General features: G+C 49.5%; 2 protein-coding genes across 2 annotated transcripts; one reads left to right on the forward strand and one right to left on the reverse strand.

The window, feature by feature from the left end:
• Positions 1-90: 90 nt before the first annotated feature.
• On the reverse strand, positions 91-4,442 carry PRADC1 (protease associated domain containing 1). The gene is made up of 5 exons (XM_019712854.2): positions 4,284-4,442; positions 1,894-1,994; positions 1,315-1,424; positions 882-1,049; positions 91-657 (listed from the first exon to the last, which is right to left on the reverse strand). Exons 1-5 carry the CDS (start codon positions 4,348-4,350, stop codon positions 537-539), a joined length of 567 nt encoding a protein of 188 aa, XP_019568413.1. The 5' UTR covers positions 4,351-4,442; the 3' UTR covers positions 91-536.
• Positions 4,443-5,480: 1,038 nt separating this feature from the next.
• CCT7 (chaperonin containing TCP1 subunit 7) lies at positions 5,481-20,310 on the forward strand. Its single transcript, XM_019712849.2, has 12 exons — positions 5,481-5,619; positions 10,160-10,313; positions 10,953-11,059; positions 12,468-12,593; positions 13,376-13,428; positions 13,777-13,948; positions 15,936-16,100; positions 16,895-17,083; positions 17,791-17,888; positions 18,263-18,395; positions 18,875-19,081; positions 19,936-20,310. Exons 1-12 carry the CDS (start codon positions 5,614-5,616, stop codon positions 20,155-20,157), a joined length of 1,632 nt encoding a protein of 543 aa, XP_019568408.1. The 5' UTR covers positions 5,481-5,613; the 3' UTR covers positions 20,158-20,310.
• Positions 20,311-21,334: the final 1,024 nt, after the last annotated feature.

The following is a 21,334-nucleotide window of genomic DNA, read 5'->3' on the forward strand; positions in this document are numbered from 1 at the left end:
CAATGTCATCCCCTCAGCACAAGGGTATGGGACCAGATGAGGGAGTGTGAAGACCCCTCCCACCCCGTGTGCTGTTTATCTAGGACACAGTTACAACCCTGATGAGAGGCTTTATTGCTAAAAAGTCAGTGAGGGTTTATTAAGTCCTCAAATGCCAGCTCCTCAAACCACTCCAGCAACTGCTGTGGAGGTCACTGAGGAGACCCTGGGTGGGGGAGGCCAGAGCCAGGTGGGATGTGACAGGTCACAGATGGCTCTCAGGCCATCTGCCTTTAGCCCCTTTTATTCCAGGTTTTAGCCAAGAATCCCTGGGGCCTGGCTCTTGCCTCTTCCCATAGCATGAGACACCCTTGGGGGCCCTGGGGAAATGAAAGCAGTGGAGTGGCTTCCCTTAGCCTAGCCAAGGCCCAAGCCTCCTTCCTCTGTGTGGCTCCACCTGTCCCCAGATGCTATCCCCAAGTCCCAAACAGCAGAATTCCTGAATTTCCCCTTCCCAGCCCAGAGTTACTTATGGCTAGAAGGTGGGACCAACTCTTCTACCAGAAGGTCCAGGGCGGCTGCAGCAGCTCAAAGGTGGGGATGCTGGTGACATTGACGGGGATGGAAATGACGGCCCACGGCAGCCCATGCTGTTCCAGGGAGCGGCGGATCATGTAGCTGGGAGGGCATGAAGAGAGGTGCTGGCGGTCACTTTCTCAGCACCCCATCATGCCCCACTGTCCCCAGCACTCTGGGAGTTACCAAGCCCAAGGACTTTTGGGGCCCTCCGACCAGGGCGCCCCAAGATGAGGCTTGTGGGAAGGGATTGGTGATTGCCCTTGACCTCCCCGAGTCATGGCACCAGCCTGGTGCTGACACAACCAGGAACAAGGAGCCCTCACCCATCTCGGCCGAGCAGGAAGAGGGCGGGGATGTCCGCCGTCCGCCGGGTACTGTCCTGGATCATCTCCACGTAGAAGCTGTCATTGTCAACTGCGTTGTCAGAGATGATCACTGCCCGCCCGCCATGCTCCTGGACCACCCGGGTCTTGGAGAGGAAGGAGCAGCCCCTGGAAGAGGTGATGATGAGACCAAAGGAACGGCAGGGGCCAAGCTACCCCTCCCGCAGGCATCACCCTAGGAGGAAGAAAGAAGGACTACGGATCATTTTTAATAAAGGCTCGTAAGTGGCCAAAAGGCATGGATCATCTTAAGACATTTCTTAAAGATCCTGAAAATGATGAATTATTTAAAAACAATTTCAAAGCATCACCACCACCACCACTGATCTCAGAATCTACCCTACGCCTGCTCTCCCCTTGTGCCGCTCCTCACCCCCTCTCCACCAGAGCGATCTGGTCCTGGATGAAGAAACCGTTGCTGAGTTCTCCACAGGCCTCTGAAGGTTCCGCAGGGACAAGGTGAATCTGCTCATACCTTGTGTGCTGGAAGACATTTAGACAGGTTAGAGGGTGAGGAGATGTACGTGCTTTAGGACCGGCTGACAGTCCCATCCGATCAGCTCATAAGGTGTGGAGTGATTTCTGTGTGCTAGGCTTATCCAGTTGTCCTACCCCACCCTGCCTTTCCAGACAGGAGTTGGTCTGGACCCAGAGGGGCAGTAACTTGCCTTAAGTCACATGATTTCAGAGGTAGAACTAACAGGGCTCTTGGTTTTTCACCAGTTCATGTTCCCAAAGACAGCTCGTCCCTCCATGGTCTGTGTTATGCCCAGGAAAGTAGCGGGAAGCCCTTCTTTCCTACACGGCAACCCCTGGAAGGCAGAACTGGATTCTGCTCCCTTTCCCTGTCCCAGCACGCAGGTTATTGGTTGAAGGGATGAGAGGGTCACCTCAGGTTAGTGGGGGAAAGATGGAGACAGGATCAGAGACGAGGGGCCTTCCCTGAACTTACAAAGATACCACCAAAGTCCTTTGCAGGTGTAGCTGTGAAAATGTATCGAATGTCCCCAGGACTCAGCACTTGGAAGTACAAATAATCATGGATACGTAAGCCTGAAAAACAAAAGAGTACAGGTGAGAAGTCTCCATAGACCCTGTGTCTTCAGCTGGGCTGGCTATAGTGTGCACCCAGCTTCTTCACCCAGGGACCCAGCTTCAGCGAAGTGGATCCTCCAGAGATGGTCCCTGCCCTGGGGAGGCAAAAGTTGATGCAGACAGAGTTAGTAACCCCTGAGATAGCTGCTGTTGCTGCTTACACAGGTGAGCCAGGAAGACAGAGCTCTAGCATTATCTCTCAGAGGATTAATCCATCTTTGCTTTGAAGCGGACCTGAGAGTTTCAAGGTGGAGGTGTGGTAGTCTGGGTACAAAACAGTTCTCACTAAAACTTAAAAGTTGATTCGGCGGTCGGTCGGATGGCTCAGTTGGTTAGAGCGCGAACTCGGAACAACAGGGTTGCTGGTTCGATTCCCACATTGGCCAGTGAGCTGCGCCCTCCACAACTAGATTGAAGACAACGAGCTGCCGCTGAGCTTCCGGAGGGGCGGCTGGATGGCTCAGTTAGAGTGTGAGCTCTCAACAACAAGGTTGCCGGTTCAATTCCCACATGGGATGGTGGGCTGCGCCCCCTGCAACCAAGATTGAAAACAGTGACTGGACTTGGAGCTGAGCTGCGCCCTCCACAACTAGATTGAACGACAACTTGGAGCTGATGAGCCCTAGAGAAACACACTGCCCCCAATAAAATTTATTAAAAGAAAAAAAAGTTGACTCTCTGGTCCCACTGCCAATGTCCTAGTTCACCACTATCATTTCTTGTCCTGGCTGGTCTGTTTTCCTCCATTCTTTCTCCCTAAGGTCCATTCTCCAAACAACAGCCAAGGGTCTTCTTAAAACATCTTAAAGCAAATACGACCATGTCACCACTCCCATGACTGCAATAACCTTCAATGACTTTCGTTTGGACTTAAAAATCTATAAACTTTTAATTATGGCCTGTGAGACCCTGCTCCATCTGACCCTTGGCTGCTACTCCAATCTCATCTTCTCCTTCCTCTGCAAGCTACACTGGCCTCCTTTCAGTTTCTTCACTTCTCTGAGTCTTCTTGGAAGCTGTTCCCTCTCTCTGGATGGCTTTCTACTCTCACCTCACCCACCTCTCCCCTCTTTACCTGAATCACTCCTACTCATCTGTTAAGTCATAGCTTAAATGTCACTTTCTCAGAGAAACCTGCCCTATGACTGCCCTCCCTTTATGCCCATTCAAAATGTATTTTTTCTCCATTGACACTTTCAACATAATTTGCAATTATACAGTATTCATAATTTTTTGTTTACTGTCTGTCTTCACCAGGGCAAGGATAAGTTTGTAGCTTCATTCAATGCTGTATGCACATTACTTAACATAGTGGCTAGGATATAGTGGGTATGCAAGAAAGGTTGTTGAATGAATAACAACTATTTCCAGCTCCACGGCACTGAAGAAGGGAATTGCCAGAACCAGATTTTCCTGGGGTGTGGGAACTTCTCTTCAGCACCAAAGGGTAATGTTTCACTCAGACTTGAGTCCCTGGTTTCCTGAGTCCAGAGAGACTGAAGAATGTGGAAGGGTGGAAGCTGCTGCCACAGGTCCGTTAGTCAATCAACAAACCTGGAAATCACTACTGTGTGCCAGGGTTAGGACTGATTGTGGCTTCAGTTCTCTCGTCTACTGCCCAAATCATAGCCACCAGGCAGAGCTCAACTGCCTTGGCACTGGGCTATTCAGCCGTTTGTTTTCTTTTATCTTGGCAGTGAGAACGTCCCATCAGATACAAATACACCCCCAGGAAGCCTTCCTAGATTACCACTAAACTCCCCCTCCTCACACACCCTTGCCTGGCCTTTGCATATGCCGATCTGTGGTAATCTAAATTAAGCGTGGTAGACATGTGTGTGGCTGTATATGTTTCTGTGATCCTGTAGTGTGGGAGCCCACGTGCAGGAATGTGTGTTCCCGGTAAATGTTATGTGAGTGCTCACATACATATTTCCAGCTTTTCTATCTCTACTTGTCCCTTGTTCCTCCTTTGGTCGCTCCCTCAGCCATCTGGGTAGGCGTTAGTAAGGGCAGGGGAGAGTCTTGCTTTGACGTGGAGGGATGAGGACTCAGAGCCCAGATTCAGGCTGCGCCCAGCTCAAGTCCCTTAGGACCAGCACCCACCCACTCCAGCTGCCCATCCCCAGACCTGCCATGTCCCGAACTCGCGGGGTCCCCAAGGTGACCCGTGGCCCCCGCCCGAGCCGTGCGCAAGCCTGATGGCCCGCCCCGTCCTGCAGCACAGCCCCGCCCATTGCCACTCACCGTGGGCCGCGACGCATGCGGGGAGCCACAGCACGAGACAACACCAGCCCGCGGCGCCGAGGACCATCTCCAGGGCCCGGCCGGGCCGGGCGCCACACTTCCTCCAGCCGCCCCGCCGCGCGTTGCTCGCCGGACTTCAGCCTGACAGCTGCTCCGGCCTCCCGCCCCCAGACCCGATCTCGCTGCTGGTTGGCGGATGGGAACGAGGTCCACGCTGATTGGCTCCAATGCCTGCTCATGTAGCCACACTTTCCGCCTCTGCGCCTTAGCCCACTTCCTATTGGTCAAGAAAAGTGGGGTCGAGGGCTGACTGGCCTAAACTCTCAACAGCAACTGCCTCCCAGCCCCGCCCCAGCACGTCTCAGTTTGGATTCGACTCTTCAGGACCTCCCACCAGGGGGCGGTGGTGGGAGGGTTGACGGGGGAGGACCTGGAACTGAGGTGTGTTCTTCGCAGGACTCGCTTCAGCCGCCGAAAGTACTGGCCGTCAGCTCTTGCGGTCTCGGCGGGATTCTCCCCGCGGCCGACTCGCACAATGATTTGCCTTCGCCCAGCGGTTCTTTTCTCCTCCCCACCCCCTCCTTGAGAAGGTATTCGTCTAGCGCCCAGGTGTGATCTTCAGCGACTCCCTCTTGGCTTGTCCGTTGCCAAATCCCACTGGCGCCTGCGCGCTTACAGTGGTAGGCGCTGGAGACGCGGCCAGATGCACCCCACCCTCGAGGAGTCTCTGGCCAGTGCAGAGCAAGAAAGCAGGCATTGATTGGGACCAGGTGCTCACGCCAGCTTCTCTACCACTTAGTGACTTTGGCCACCTTTCCTAACTGCTCAGCCTCACTTCCCTCATCTGTAAAACGGACATGATAACAGTACCAACGCGATAGGCTTGTGAGCATTAAATGAGATCACTCGCGTTAAGAGCTTACTTAGCATAAGCTTACACCACAGCGTTCAATAAAAGTTTGCGTTTATTGCATTCCTTCGTATGGCGCCCGGGGTCGTGGAGAGGGGGGCATGAAATTAGTACTGGTAACTGTCACGGGCGAGCTACGATCCTACTTGCTCAGCATAGCACGACCGGAAATTGGCGAATCTCCGATATCCGATGATTCTCGCCAGAGCGCCTTCCGAGGCTCCGCCTCTGGCCCTTCTAGCCACACCACTCTGTGGTAGCAAACCATAGAGTGGCGGAAGTAGCCCGTCCCTTTCCTCTCCGTGTCCAACGGCTCAGCGTGCCTTCTGGGGACTTCTCTGGCGCGAGGCATTGTGGGGTTGCTGGGAGGTCCGGACGCAGAGCGAAGAGAAGTAGCGGACCACTGAATAAGCTTCCAAAATGATGGTGAGTGGCATCTTGTGTATCCGTCGCCATCCACTACCTTCTGGCCGGTGGCTGACGCCTCCTGGCCGGGACCTCCCCCTTAGGGCTCTCTCCTGCCTACTTAGATTCTGTCCTCGCCCCGGTCCCCAGTTGTTGGCGGCTACGGCCCGCTGCGGCCTGGCTCGGCGCGGGCACGGAACAGGAGCCTTTGGCTAGGGCTATGTGGGATTCGAGGGGAGGCTCTGGTCGGGTCGGCTGGGGACTACAAATCCCAGGGTGCTTCGGTGCCGCGTACCCGCGTCGGACACCCGCTTTTTGGAGCCCCCCACAATCATGACTTGTGGTAAATTAGTGCGGATTGAGCGTGCATATGCGATCGGCGGCCAGGCTTGGGAGTCCTGGCTGCCCTGGGAAATGTGGGTGTAAAGACGGGTGCTTCCTAGAATGGGTAGAGCGCAAGGTGTCAACTATGGGGTCTGGCTGTACCCCAACCCTCCCGTTGCTGCATACTTTAATTCATTCACTCGCTCGTTCATTCATTAAGTAAACCCGTTTCGTGCTTACTGAATGTACCATGCCCAGCTGCTCCTCAGCCAGGAGAATGGGCAGGGCAGATGGCGATAGTGGGTCAGAGGTGGGGACACCCAGGCTCCCACTCCAGGCCACCAAACTCGGGATCTCATTTTCTTAGATTAGGGGAGTTGATGAATCCTGGATGCTCCCTGTAGCCCTTTCCCCTTCCACACACGGCTTCCCTTTCCTCCATCTCATAGCTGCAGGTACCTTCCATGGGTCCCAAGCCTCTATCTCTTGAGTTGCTGTTGAACAGGGCCAGCTTTTCAGGAGACGTTTGAGGCAAAACCCTGACTGAGGTATTGCTTTCTGTGCACTTGGCCGTTCACTCATTCATTTTGACCTATCAGTCCGACTTAGTTCTCGTTTGTTTTTCCTGCTTCCTGCAGCTTTTTCGTCCTGTTAGATGCCAAACTGACACCTATGAGGTGTTCATTCTGCTACCAAATGCCCTATGAATCCAGCTTGTACCCAAGACAGAAGGAACCTGGCATTAATCTGTACACCCTCTGCCCTTCATACTTCCAGGGCGGCCCTTTTTCAGTCCATCTTCAGCATCATATATTCCTGAAGAGATTTGCATCTTTTGTGCAGAGGCGGCATAGTACAGAACAGTTGAGAGTAAAGGCTCTGGAGCCATGCTGAATGCCGAGGCTTATAACTGCCACTTACTAGGTGTGTGATTTTGAGCCTGTTAATAAAATTCTGGTCCTCAGTCTGTTAGTGGGGATTAAATGAACTAATACATATAAAGTAAGCACTCAGCAAATGTTAGCTATTTTGCTAGGTAAGTGGTTGCTTGCTTCTTGCCCTCCCTGTAATCCATCCTCTACCAGGGCTACCATGAGTTGGTTGCATTTACAGAACTGGGGATCAGAACCAAAGTTCTGTCTGGTGATAAAATCCTTCACCAAGGCGCTCTACCCATTCTAGGAATCCCGACCACCACACTTGGGTGTTTCCCTGCTGTATTGGTTGTTTATATCCTTCTGAAACTCCTGTTACCAAGAATCCTCCTTGCTGTCATCAAATGGGTCCCTGACATTCTAGAAGCCTTCTGTAACTGGAAGAGAGGTAAAAGGGTCCCCCAAATCCTCAGTCCTGTGACTTGAGTACAGCATGTGCACAATGTATGCCCTTGCCTTTTGTCGTGAGCGCTATAGGCCTTGGCATATAAATACCTATTGCGGTTTTATAGAAGAACACTGTGGTTTATAATGCTTCATAAAATTTTTTAAGAAGGGTGAACAGGAAGACCATGAAGCCGAAATTCCCAAGCCTTCTATGATACCCTTGACAGATTATTGGATTCTGTTTTTGTTTCGCTACTCAAATAAAAATGAGTGTGATCAAAAGTAACTTAGGGACAGAAGCTGGGCTTTCCATAGCAGTGTCCACCCCTGGGGAGCTGGTAGCAGAGGACCCATCCTGCATGACCTGGCTTGGCTCAGTCTAGCTCTGCTACCTTTCCCTCTCCATAGGATCTCTACCCAGCCTGCCATTTCTCTAGGATCTGTAAAGCATAGAGAGCTTGGGGACAATATGGTCAGCTGCTTCTATGCCCTTCTTGTTTTGTACTTAAGAATTCTCCGTGAATGTAGCGTCACCACACTGCCAATGCTTTTCCAAATTCGAGGAGCCAGTGCTATCTTACTTCATCGCTATTTTAAGCACCTTTGAGTATGTATATTTAACAGTTGATTTTCTAGCACCAAAAGCTGCTGAATATTGATTGCTTCATGTGTGGCCTAATTGAGGCACTCTACAAATTGAGATTAGTATAGTCCTTACCTTTGGGAAGCTCATGCTTTAAGAAAGGATGGCAAATAGAAAAGCTGTGCGCAAGAGGAAGCGAAGAGAGGGTTATGGGATCCCCTGTTCAGATGCCCGTTAGCTGCAGTTGAGAAAACTTCCTGGAAGAATTAAGGCTCTGAAGAATTGCTGGCCTGGTGGTAAGAAAGTAGTGTTGGTAGAAGTGGCAGGGTGGCTCTAGTAGATAGGGGTACAATTTGGAGGTGGAGGTGAGGAAAGGTCTACAAAAGTGTTGGGTAAGTTAGCCTGGTGGAGGGGTAGAGGAACCCGTTGAAGGCGCTAGGAAGGGATTGGGACTCAAGTAGGTTGTTGATGTAAAGTTAAGACCACCTGGGACAAGCGTGGAAGAGAAGACGTGGGGCTGCCATGAGAAATGATTTAGCTGGACTGGAAGAAGGCGGGGCTTTTGGGGGGGAACACATCGTTCCTTACAGAAGGTATATGAGGGGCCCAAAAGAATGGGAGTATAGAGAGGCCATTTCTTGCTACCAATCTTGGGACACTACCATGAAAAGGAAGCACTTTTCCCCCCAGCTCATGCCTGGCCCTGGGTTTAGTGGGTTATCTAATAGGAAACTTTTTTTAAAAAAAGCAATGTATGATACGCTCATTAGAAAAAAGTTGAAACAAAACAAAATACACAACACAAATTACCAAAACCCTATTTACTGCCGCTCTTACTTATTAGAGTTTGTTGGGCGTCTTTTCAGCCCCTTGTTATGCATTTACACATTGTATTTTGCTCATTCTTACGTATTTTCTAGTTTTTTGGTTTTTGTTTTCTTTTTTTAATGTAAATTAGACTTTGCCATTCTTCTGCTGCAAATCTTTCCAGGGCTTATCTTCTTTGTAGGAGTAAAATCCAAACTCCTTAACACAATCTACAAGTGAGTACGTGGTGTGCTTCCTGCCTCCTCATCCTTATTCCAACCTTCCACTTATTCACTACCCTCCAGCTGCTCTGGCCAAAGGACTTGAACTTGTAAAGGAATTGCCCAGTTCTTATGATGGCGTCTTCCTCCCGGGTTGCTAGACTGTTGTGTGTGAAGTCCTGAGTCCTTGTTGTTAGGGTGAGACAGCCCTGTGCTTTCCTGGGCCTTCCCTTCTCAGACACCTGAAGTACCCCTAAGGGTGGACGTGGGCAGTAGCTTTCGAACTGTATCTTGTACTTCACAGTAAGAAATAAATTTTAAATCATAGCCTAATAGCACACATATACCCAAAGCTTTGAAACAGTGTGTACCCTTATTGTGTAGTTTCATACAAAGACGACTAGCCATAGGCTCTGGGGAGACTGGGTCTGGTTCATGAGCTCCTCGCTGAAGCACAAGTTTGGACACAGGGACAAAGAAGTCTGGTTTGCTAAGCCGAGGAATTACTGTCTGCAAAGGTATCTAAGCAGTCCCTTTAAAATAAGCAAGTATCCCTGTCTTCCAGACTTTCTAAAGCAGCTCTGCCAATTAAGCCTCTTTAGGGACTGTTCTGGGGGCCGTTGCAAAATAGGAGAAGAACTTCTTTGGTGTGTCTGATTGGAGATGAGTCCCAGCAAGAGAAACAGAAAGGTTGCTGTACGAATGAGATGTCATTCTGTGAGGCAGGACAGCAGTGCTACTTGTCTCTCTGCCTGACTGCTTCCTGACACTCCTGCTACACATCGTCGGTAAAGCTGCCTGCCTGGGCCTCCAGGACAGCGCCTGCAGCTATGGGCACCTCATGTTGTGCATCAGGGCCCCATCTACTTCTCTAGGATTAAGCTGTAACGCAGATAACTGGAGGTTTTGCTGGAGGGTGAATGCTGAGCATACCCTGCTGCTTCCTCCTGTGCCACGACCTAATTCCTCAACCCTGGGAATGGGGGCAGAAGTTGAAAAGGCTGTGCTCATTCAGCTGGGCACCAGAGACCACATTACTATTTGATTGGTTCTTTTAAACAAAATCATTGCTTCTCAAACCATTTTCTAACACACCTGCCAGGTATGCTGTGGTCTTGGCAATATCTCTGGAGGTAGAGTCTGTTTAAGGAATGAATGTGGTGGACAGTGGGGGAATGGTTTGAAAAGGCCACCAGATATTTCTGTTATGGGGGAGCTGGGAGCATTTTTCCTCACCCTTCCCTCCTTGAGTATAATAGTAATAAATGATGATTAAAAGCAGTCAATTGCTTTTTCTTTTCTAGCCCACACCAGTTATCCTGTTGAAAGAGGGGACTGATAGCTCCCAAGGCATCCCCCAGCTTGTAAGTAACATCAGTGCCTGCCAGGTGATTGCCGAGGCTGTAAGAACCACCCTGGGCCCCCGTGGCATGGACAAGCTCATTGTGGACGGCCGAGGTGAGTCTGCAGGGTTCCTCCGGCCAGTGTACAGGACAGGAGGCTTCTGGGGAGTGTTTGGAACTGGCAGAGGTTGGCATCAGAAATGCAGCTGCTTCTCGATCTCTGAGTGATTGCCCACATGAAGCGGTTCCGTTTCACACATGATCCTGAATGCTGAGCCCTGTGGGACTATCTGGGAGAATCTGGGCTTAGGCGACTATTACCTTGTAGCGAGATGCAGCCTAGAGACGTGAAATAGAACTATCGGGAGTTGCCTGGGGTCCCTCCCATTGTATCGTGTTGCCAAAACAAACAAGTTCCCTTTTCTGTTTTAGTGTATTGATTGACATGTGAGATACTGGGGTATTAACTGTTACAAATATCTAAATGATTGCTCGTTTTCATTTCAAAAACATTTTTCACATCCAGTGAGGTGTGCTAAATACTGTTCAGAGAAAATCAGGAGCTCATGGCCTTTGGAAGCTTGTGATTTTAGATGGCCCTTTGTGCACAGAACTAACTAAAAAGACCGGCGTGTTCCCGCCGTGATCCCTTCTGCCCCACCCCAATACAGGGCCCATGGGCTCCAAGGCCAACTAGAAGACAGAATTTAAGAAACGGTCTTTCAGTTTTTACTTTGTGTTTGTTCCTTTCAAGGCAAAGCCACAATTTCTAATGATGGGGCCACGATTCTGAAACTCCTTGACGTTGTCCACCCTGCAGCAAAGACTTTAGTGGACATTGCCAAATCCCAAGATGCTGAGGTAGGAAAGTCAAGCAGATGTGTTTAAACGGAGGTTGAAACACATGCCTACTACTAGCTCCTTGGCTTGCCTCTCTTTGACAGTTTTTGATTTTACATCTACAATTACAGTTTCAAGAGTAATGCATGCTTGTAAAAATACTTAGCTAGAGCTTATAATCTTTTAAAATTCATACTGTTCCACTGCATGTAGCTGAGATCCGAGGACCAGGCCTAGGTGTGGTCATGCATTTGAGTTGCTAGGTAAATAATTTAACCTCTCATCTGTTAGTCAGCTTATAAAATGGGGCTGGAAACTAAGGTTTCCAGTCCCCCCCCCCCTTTTTATGGTAGTAAAATATACATAACAAAATTCACCATTTTAATGTGTACAATTCAGTGGCATTAACCAGGCTGCCTTTTAAAAAATAATTTCTTACACTGGAATCTTGATAATAAATGTTGAGAGCAACAGGTTTATATTTTAGAGTATTACAGATATGTCCTGAAGTTGTATGAAAAGGTTTATTTGGACCCAGTAGCCTATACAACAGTATGGTTTATATGAAATAAAAGTGAGAAGAGTGGTTTGGTTTATATAAAATAAAAGTGTGAAGACATTAAAAGCATTTGACCTTTTGATGTCTTCAACAAGTGAGTAATACCTTTCTGTCCAGGAATTTGGCAGCTTAAACCCTTTAACCCTTTTCCCCCTTGAGAAGTCTCTATATTACACGATGGACATAAGTAAGTTGCAAATAAAATTATTCCAAATCGGAGATTGGCCAGTTTCCTTACAAGCTCTTACTCTTTTTCTCCCTCATTAAAAATAGAGTGTAGATGCCATCATAGAAAATTGCTATGTAAGAAAGATTAGCAGACTTGCAATCTGCTTATTCCAAATAGCATTTAACATATAAAGGACTTTGTCTGGTCCCGGGAGGTTTGTTTCAGTGGGACTTGGCTGGAAATTATCTTTTTTGTAAACTGCTGTAGTGCTTTGTGCTCCTTAAAGAGCATTTATCTCATGCTTCTTGCTACCATGGTTATTTGGGACGTGTAAGCCTTGTATTATAAGCATGACTGGGATGCCTGATTCATTATAGTGCCTGCATGTGATAAATAGGTTCTCAGTTAATTTGCATGTATGATTTTATATCCCAAGGAAATTTGATTGTCCACATCAGTCCTCTTTGGAGAATGGTCCTGGTCTGGGGAATTAATTTTGTAGCTCCGGACCATTTGGTGGCATGGGTACCTAACCACCAGCACCTTCTTTCAGCTTGTTATAAACACCTATGCGTCCAGAAAGAAGCTTCACAGCCATTTAAACAGTCACCAGTTTAAATGGGTAGATTGCCTAAAAATGGAGTTTGGGGGCTTTATCCCTGAACATGAGAAAACATGAATTTCCTGTCATCCTCTTCCAGGTCGGTGATGGCACTACCTCAGTGACCCTGCTGGCTGCAGAGTTTCTGAAGCAGGTGAAACCCTATGTGGAGGAAGGTTTGCACCCACAGATCATCATCCGAGCTTTCCGCACGGCCACCCAGTTGGTATGGGAGTGCTGGCTAACTTCTCCTGGGCCTGGGCACCTTCGTATTTCTCTTAGGATGACACCTTCCCTGGGGTGTGGAAAGACTGGGAAAGCGTTCCTTGGGCGTTTTCTGCATCCTGTTCCCTACCATTCAGTAGCTGTTTGACAGCTGTATTACCTGAATCTCTTTAAGCCTTAGGTTTCCTGATAGACTATGATGTCTCCATGTCGTAGGCTCTCAGTAAGTGAGAGCTATTTTGTTTCTCAAGTACTTCATTGCACGTCTTGAGACCTGGCTCTTATTGACCTTAGATTTTCATTCTGTGACCTGGGGCAAGTCATTCCCTCTATGTCTTTCTTTCTCCCTTTACTATCTCAGTTTTAGGCTGGTGACATTAAAATGAGGTATATGAGAAGTGAGATGCATGTATAGCATATTATATGACATATCTAATTAATACTTAAAGTGCTAGAAGTTGTCATAGATGTTTTTCTAAGCCAGAGGTTTGGCCTAACTTACTGTCGTGGCTTGTTTCCACTCATTTGTTTTAGTGTGTTACCTGCATATCCAGAGCTAAATCCTGAAAGCACCCTGAAGGTTCTTCCGAACTACACCTATCCTACATTTCTAAACTATAGAGATTTACATTTTTCTGGGCAGCTGTAAGAAATATTGTTTAAGTTGTAGAGTAAAAATGCTTAAGATTTGGGAATACACAGGTTAGGGTCTAGCAAGAGAGGCTGGGATGCACTTCTCCCGTTTGTCTATAGCAGGACTCACTCAGCTTCTGTTCTTGGCAGGCAGTTAACAAGATCAAAGAGATTGCTGTGACTGTGAAGAAGGAAGATAAAGTGTAAGTGCGATGGGCTTTGTGAGAACCTTGACTCTCTGTGGCCAAATTGGATGCAAAGCATGTTGCGATCCCTGTATGGGCCTGGGGCTGGTTGGCTCTTGCTGGACCCTTGGCTGTGCCCCAGGCCACTCAGCACAAAAGAGGCTGATAGACTGTAGTTTAAAAGCTGTCACACATGAGGTCTTTGACTGCAGTCACCATCTGTCACTGATAATCTTCCCTAAAGACACAGAAGAAGTTGGTGGGGATTGAGTTTAGAGGCCGGAATGGAAGGCACTTCCACACTGTAGTAGATTCAGACAAGAGAGGCTTTCAAGGCCTGATGCAGGTTCCACCGTTGTGTCCCAGGGAGCAGAGGAGGCTGCTGGAGAAGTGTGCTATGACTGCTCTGAGCTCCAAGCTGATCTCCCAGCAGAAAGCCTTCTTCGCCAAGATGGTGGTGGATGCGGTGATAATGCTCGACGATTTGCTGCAGCTCAAAATGATTGGAATCAAGAAGGTGCAAGGTGGAGCCCTAGAGGTAAGCCTGCTGCGGCCTCCACAGGAGGCTCCTGCTTTCTCATTGACCTTTCACACAGCGTGGTGTCGGAGAGCATACATTACAGGGGTAGAGAGAACGCAAGTTGGGCTGGAAGTCAGGCTTGGGCTGTATTCCCCATCCTGCCCGGTAGGCTGTGACTGTACACACATTGTGTAACCTCTGTGGGCCTATATTGTCAGCAGAATGATGACAACTGGCTGAGTTTCAGAATCTCAGTGTTGATGGGGGATGGGACAGGGCTAGCTCTGATAAATTATCGATGACCTTCTCAATGAATAAATCTCAGCAGTACTTTCCAGTGCATTCTTCTTCAAGTGATATGACCAAGCTCTCCCTTCTTTTATTCATTTATCTTGAATAGACGATACATAGTTCAAACTGCATAAAAGGGCTTAAAGGAAAAAATAAATGTCCCCTAAACCACTCCTGCCTCACATTCGACCACAGTTGAGTCTGTCTGTGTGTGTCTCCTTCCAGAATGATCTGCGCATCTATAAACACGTGTAAATATTGCTTTCTTAAACACGAATGCCAGCTTGTAATACATAAACTTATGAAACAAAAGTTTTCTGCAACGTTTGTCCATTTAACTACATATTTTAGAATTTGATCTATGTCAGCATGTGTAGCTCTTAACTCACTAGGGTCATCCTTGAAAACCTTTTCAGCTTCCCACAACCTGTCATTTTGCCTACCAATTTATTTCTTTAATCTGTCTCTTTCACTTATTCCCAAGACAGTTGTCCTGGCAGTGGTCACTGTTCCTCCACTCTTGCATCCCCTCAATCCATTTTACTTTCCGTTGCAGGATGAAGTTCCCCAATTTGTTACCCTTGTGTAAAGCCCTTTGGGGTTCTGCATTTCGCACAGGATAAGAACCAGGCCTTAGCAGAGCCTGTAAGAGTCTCTTAAACTGGTCCCTGCTTTTTACTTTATATTATAGCAACTGCACATGTTTTCATTCCCTGATTCCACCACATTGCTGCCGCCTCTTGGAAACACTTCTTTGTTCCTTTTTTCTGTTTGACTAATTTCTGCTCAGCCATCTTGATTCAGCTCAGGCCTCACCCCCGTTAAGAGGCTGTGGATTTGATGATCTGTTCACTGACAGGCTACAGGAGTAGAGGTCAGGATTGTAGGTTAGCACTGGCAGAGAACATTCAGGACACTGAACTGAATGCCCCATTTTATGGACTGGGAAATGACCTGGTCATTTAGTGAGGAAGCGATCTGAGATTTGCACCTGAGTCTCCGATAGTGCTGAAGTCATTCCCAGGTGCAACATGCCTTCTGTTATTCCTTGCTGTTAAATCCAACCCACAGGAAGCTCTGTTAGGGAACAAGCAATAGAAGTTCACGTTTTGAAGGATTGAGATGTGGGAAGCCACAGTGATAGCTTGGGAACTGTGCAGGGTATTTCTGACCCTTCTGACCTTTTGGCTTCATCTCCTGGGAAGAGGAAGCATCTAGGCTGCAGCATACATGCCAGAATATATATATGTATATAGGTAGGTGGGTGGGTGAGTGGGTATGGATACGCGTAGTGCAGGTAGGGGAGGGGATGTGTAGGTGTGTGCAGTAGAAGACGGGGTTGGGAGTGGGAAGGCGAAGGCATTAGACAGCCTGTGGGTCATTTCTAAATGCCTCGCTCGTTTCCTGGTGCTGTAGGTAAATACAGCATTATCCCTTGGCACCTGCTTTGGAGGCCCGTCTTTCCCTAAACAGACTTTTACTGTGCGTAGGCTCTGCAAGCTGAATGATTTTCCTTATACTGAAGGGGCAACCAAAATATGGTGTGTGTTTTTCCCAGCTTTTATGATAATGGCAAAGGTTTTGTTAAAACAATGAAACAGATGCACGGTTAACTCTTTCAGGTTCACAGGCAAGGACATGTATAAGTCAAACATGCCACCTGCTTGATTTCACGCCGGCACCGAACTGTTGAACTGCTTGTGTTTTTGAACAGGAGTCCCAGCTGGTAGCCGGCGTTGCATTCAAGAAGACTTTCTCTTACGCTGGATTTGAAATGCAACCCAAAAAGTACCATAATCCAAAGATCGCCCTTTTGAATGTTGAGCTCGAACTGAAAGCTGAGAAAGATAATGCTGAAATCAGAGTCCACACGGTGGAGGTAGGTCCCAGCAGCTGGCAGTGGTGTGGAAACGTGCAGCTTTCTGGGCGAAAGCCTTGGGGTTTTTGGCTGTCTTGGGTCCAGCTCTGCTTTTCAGGCTTCTGTAGGTCCCTTTTTCCTCCTGTCCCCCTAAATATTGATATCTAAATACTGAGCCCACTTTTTTTTTCTTGCTGAATAGTCTCTCTGAGTGACCTGGACCTGAGGAAATTGGGATAGGGCAGACCTGCTGACGTATTCTCCTCTCCCCAGAGAAGGGGCTAAGGGCTCGAGCTGTCTAGTGAGCCCAGTATTTTGATTCCTCTGGTTTGGGCAGCTGTGGGCGCCTCCCCTTTTAGACTGCAAGGGACTGGTGTGTTCCCTTCATGGATCTTACCAAGGCTGTCTCTGCAAAGAGCAGTGACACCCAGGTGTCAGCAAATACACATGGGAAATGTGTCTCAAACTGAGAATGGCCTTTAGGGGAAGAGGTCTTGTCACTGGGAACTCCGGGGGTGCAGTGCCTCAGAGGCAGCCAGAACTCACCCAGACTAAACTTATTTCTCACACCTTGGCAGTGCCAGCTCTGGAGTAGCTCCCCACTCTGGGGTTACTTTCTGCTTTTGTGTTTGAAAGTTTTAGGTGATTCCTGAGTTGTCTTGTAGGGTCCTTGGTTACTTGGACTGAGGAGTGGCTATTCTGTTTACCACCGTTGATTCCCAAATAGATTAGTACCTTTTATCTTAGGAGCTATGTCGTAGCCTGCCGTATATGCTCACCTCCACTCTAAAGCAGCCTTTTCTGGGTCTCTTCAGGATTATCAGGCAATTGTTGATGCTGAGTGGAACATTCTCTATGACAAGTTAGAGAAGATCCATCATTCTGGAGCCAAAGTCATCTTGTCCAAACTCCCCATTGGGGATGTGGCCACCCAGTATTTTGCCGACAGGGACATGTTCTGTGCTGGCCGAGTGCCGGAGGAGGATCTGAAGAGGACGATGATGGTAACCCAGCTTGCAAAGGCCGCTGCTGGCCCTGCGCGGCCTGCAGGGCTTTTTATTTACCTTTCGTGTGGTTTACGGAAGAAACAGCAGTCCCTGCGTGACGCCATTGTGGTTGTCAGACAGCCCTTCATGGTGCTGGGCCGGTGGCTTCCTGCCTGCACGGTCAGGCTGGCATGTGAATCCAGGCCTGTCTTAACTGTCTTTGCCCGGAAGCACTCCAGTCCCGGTGTGTGTGTGCTCAGATAAAAAGCTAGTCTAACCAAAACAGCTCAGGAAATCAGTCGCGAGGAGCCTAACAGTAACGCTGTGATTAGCTGGATAAGTTCAAGCAGTGATGTTTCCAGCCAAGTTTCCTTCCTCTTTTCTTGAGTGTCTCACCAAAGGCGCTTACAACCTAAAGCACTGATCCTGACTTCAGTTGCTGGGCCTAAAGCACCCTAGTTTGCTGGAGGGGTGTTGGGTGAAGCAAAGGGTCCCCGTCTCCTTTTAACTAGGCCCTGTGTTCCCTTAGTTCTGTTTTGTTTTCTCCTTTTGGATGGGGTAAGCATCAGCTGGAGGTCAAGGGTAAGAGTGGGGTATCCACTGCAGAGGGCTCGGCCTCGTAGCAGAGTCCAGCATGGCAGTTGGTTGAGCCCGGGTAGCAGGACGCTTGCTGGTGCAGTGTGAGCCCTCACTGGTAGATGACCTTGCCTTCTTGTGCTCCTCAGGCCTGCGGAGGCTCCATCCAGACCAGTGTGAATGCTCTGACAGCAGATGTGCTGGGCTGCTGCCAGGTCTTTGAGGAGACCCAGATTGGAGGCGAGAGGTGAGACGCAGGCCCGGGCTGCATCTTGCCTGAGCTCACGAGACTTGCCTGGGTCTGGCCGCCTGCCGTCCTTTGGATGTGGTTTACAGCATGTGCTACTCTTTTTTGAGGTCTCACCTTTGGGGGCATAAAGAGCTCAGATAGAATGTGTTTGGTTGGAAGAAGACCGCGTTGGGTCTAAAGTCTGCAACCTTTTACGTCCCAGTGGTCCAGCCCCAGACCTTCCCAGGAAGATGTCTTTGAGGGTGGGATTGGAGAACCTTAGTGAGGAACAGAAGAGCAGCTGCTGAGTTTTGGGAGGAGTTGGTGAGGTCAGAACACAGCAGGGTGGCAGCATGCAGGATTTCACACGTGTGATTTGACCCCGGGTGTAGGTACAATTTCTTCACCGGCTGCCCCAAAGCTAAGACTTGCACCATCATCCTCCGCGGTGGCGCCGAGCAGTTTATGGAGGAGACAGAGCGGTCCCTGCACGACGCCATCATGATTGTGAGGCGGGCCATCAAGGTACCGGCCGGTGGCTACCTGTCTGCACGGCCCGTTCTCCTTCCCGAGTTGATGAGACCCGGATTTGTGCGACGATTCCTTCCCCGGGGTGGCATGCAGGCCTTGATTTGCCTCACAAATCATAGAGAAACAGCCTCAGTCTCTCAAAATAGGTCGTGCTACTTCTTGCTTGGTCCAAGACTTATTCTTGTGAGCAGACTGGAGCTGAGGTAGCCAGCCATCCAGGATTGTGCCAGTGTCCTCAAGCCACAGGCGACCTTTAAGCTAGTCAGGAACCAGAAGGTTCACTGGGTTGAAGTTGGGATGTGCTAGACGAGGGCCATGTCGAGGCCTTCTGGGGCTGGAGATGGGGGAAGGAAGGACAAGGAACCACTCTCTCTGGGCTGGGGGACCTACTGGCTGAGTGGCCCAACGCCTCTGGGGCTGGAGCTTGGATCAGGGGGACCACGTGTATTGAGAGGTGGGTCTGGTCTCTGCAGAACGATTCCGTGGTGGCTGGTGGCGGGGCCATTGAGATGGAGCTCTCCAAGTACCTGCGGGATTATTCAAGGACCATTCCAGGAAAACAGCAGCTGTTGATCGGGGCATATGCTAAGGCCCTGGAAATTATCCCACGCCAGCTGTGCGACAATGCTGGCTTTGATGCCACAAACATCCTCAATAAGCTGCGGGCTCGGCATGCCCAGGTAGGTCTTTCCTCAGGGTCCAGGGATTGGGTGGATGGTGTGGATTCTGAGTGTGCTGTGCTTGTTCAAACTCTGCTCAGCCCAGGTGACAGGGCTGGAACTAAGCGCAGTACCAACTAACTGCCTCCTCTGAAGGCAGAAGCAAAGCCAGGACTGGAGGCCCAGGGTTCCTTCGGTGCTTCTACCAAGAGTATGGCCACGCCACAGTGTGGTGAGGGGAACCATGGAACCCTGTGGTCCCCGCCTGGCAGCACCCTGACCACATGCAGTAGTTTCTGGGTGTGGTGAGCACCCCAGAGCCCCACTGACACGTGGGCCAGCCGTGGCCCTACCACCTGCAGGTTGTCACCTCTCTGAGAACGTCATTTGTTCATTTGCTGTTGAGCAAATACATGTTTAGAGGTGTTAGGTGCTGGGCAGCCCTCGGTGAGTGACCTTGCTTCTGACACAGGTTAGGACTTTGAGCAAGTGACTGCCCTCTGTGTCTGTTTCCTCATGTGTAAAATGGGGATTAATGGAAACAGTGAGATGATACGGTGAGAGAAGGGATTGGAAAGTGTTTCTCCTGAGAACCATGGTTTGATACATGCAGTCCTCCCAAAACTGCACCTTGCCTCGAAGCGGCCAGAGCTCCCGTGTGATCAGCACATCCAAGGTTGGCAGGGGGAGGGGTGGGAAGAGGTACACTTCAGCTTCCTGTTGCCATGCCACAGGCAGATGCCATCTTCCTCAGGGAAGTGCCAGGACGTTCAGAGTCAGGATTCTTAACATTCCGAGTCTTGGGGAAGGAGGGAAGGAGGAAGGGTCTGCGGGAAGACATGTGAAAGCAGTTCTGTGTTTCCCTGTTCCCTCAGGGGGGCATGTGGTACGGGGTGGACGTCAACAACGAGGACATTGCTGACAACTTTGAGAGCTTCGTGTGGGAGCCAGCGATGGTGCGGATCAACGCCCTGACGGCCGCCTCCGAGGCCGCGTGCCTGATCGTGTCCGTCGACGAAACCATCAAGAACCCCCGCTCGACAGTGGATGCCCCCCCGGCTGCAGGCCGGGGCCGAGGTCGTGGCCGCCCCCACTGAGAGTCATCGCACCCCTCACACGAGTGGCTGGCAGGCTGGCTGCAGGGGTGCTCACTCGCCCTGTCTTGGTTCATCCGTGTTACAAGGAAGGAATAGTAATTGGCCCACTCTGTTCTCACTGGAGGTTATTTAAATAAAACTTAAGACTTAGAATTCGCTTTGCAAATTATTTGGGTCAGGAGTTTTACTCATAAATGCTTTGATTACAGCTCAAGATTTTCGTTTTGTGTGTACTCACCCAAAAGGTGGGAAAATGGTCTTCCCTCCTGTTGGGCTGTCTTCAGCGATCTAGTCCTTACAGCAGAATGTGGGCCACTCTGCCAGCAGGGAGTTAGCTCCACCTGAGGCCCCTGTCCAGAAGTTTCACTTTGGCTGCTTTCATAGTCCTAGAAGTCGCTGGGAGGTGTGGAGTCTCTGACTTTTCTTCCGAATTCGTCTTACTCAGCCCTGGCCTAGCCAGACACTGCTCCCAGGGCTTGTGGGCTTGAGTAAACGTGTTTCGTGACCTAGTCTGTCCCCTCTATGTTCATAATCTTTTAGCCTAGTCTTTTTGGTCCCAACCTTATCCAAGGTTGAGGGCTCTTGGAAGACCATCTTAGAGAAGCCACATCCTCTCAACTCCATGACTTCTTAGAAGTCCATTGAGGAAGTGGCTAAAAGAGCACCCACCTGGTCTCAGTTCAACCACCAATAGTCTTGGGGGTCCCTTCCATTCTCTTCTGTTCAGTGCAAGTTTGGGTTGGCCCCCTCAGACCGACTGGAAATCAGCTGGGTCTGACCGCCTTGTTTGTACTAGCCCCAAGAGCTGGCCTGGAGCTCGCTGTAATTAGTCATTGCGGAAGCTAGGGTTAATAATGTCATTAAGTCACCTTGAGCCATTGAAGCTTTTGCTGCTTTAAACTAGGAAATGGTTTTAGAAAAAGGAAAATCTGAGTTGGACCACTCCTGGGTAAGTGGACTCGAAAGTGGAATGGGGTGTGGGCAGGTCCAGACGTGGGAATCTGGCATCCCACCTCACTTGGTCTTTGGGCAAACTAATTTTTCTGAGCCTCAGCTGTTGTACCTGGAGGATGAAGAACAGCTGGCTCGAGTTGTGGGGATAAACGTTCATCTGCTTATTTGATGCTAGAGCCACACACAGTTTAAGCCTAAACACCTGTTCTTTTTTCTGATTTTA

This window comes from Rhinolophus sinicus, linkage group LG05 (genome assembly GCF_036562045.2).
Source record: "Rhinolophus sinicus isolate RSC01 linkage group LG05, ASM3656204v1, whole genome shotgun sequence".
In the NCBI taxonomy this organism is placed as follows: domain Eukaryota; kingdom Metazoa; phylum Chordata; class Mammalia; order Chiroptera; family Rhinolophidae; genus Rhinolophus; species Rhinolophus sinicus.

Coding starts and splice junctions, on each gene's coding strand:
- CCT7 (XM_019712849.2), top strand. Junction 13,949..15,935: donor TGCAAGGTGGAGCCCTAGAG/GTAAGCCTGCTG, acceptor GTTTTTGAACAG/GAGTCCCAGCTGGTAGCCGG. Junction 17,084..17,790: donor ATCTGAAGAGGACGATGATG/GTAACCCAGCTT, acceptor TGTGCTCCTCAG/GCCTGCGGAGGCTCCATCCA.
- PRADC1 (XM_019712854.2), bottom strand. CDS start 4,350: ATGGTCCTCGGCGCCGCGGGCTGGTGTTGTCTCGTGCTGTGGCTCCCC. Junction 1,995..4,283: donor CGCATGCGTCGCGGCCCACG/GTGAGTGGCAAT, acceptor TTTGTTTTTCAG/GCTTACGTATCCATGATTAT. Junction 1,425..1,893: donor AGGACTTTGGTGGTATCTTT/GTAAGTTCAGGG, acceptor AATGTCTTCCAG/CACACAAGGTATGAGCAGAT.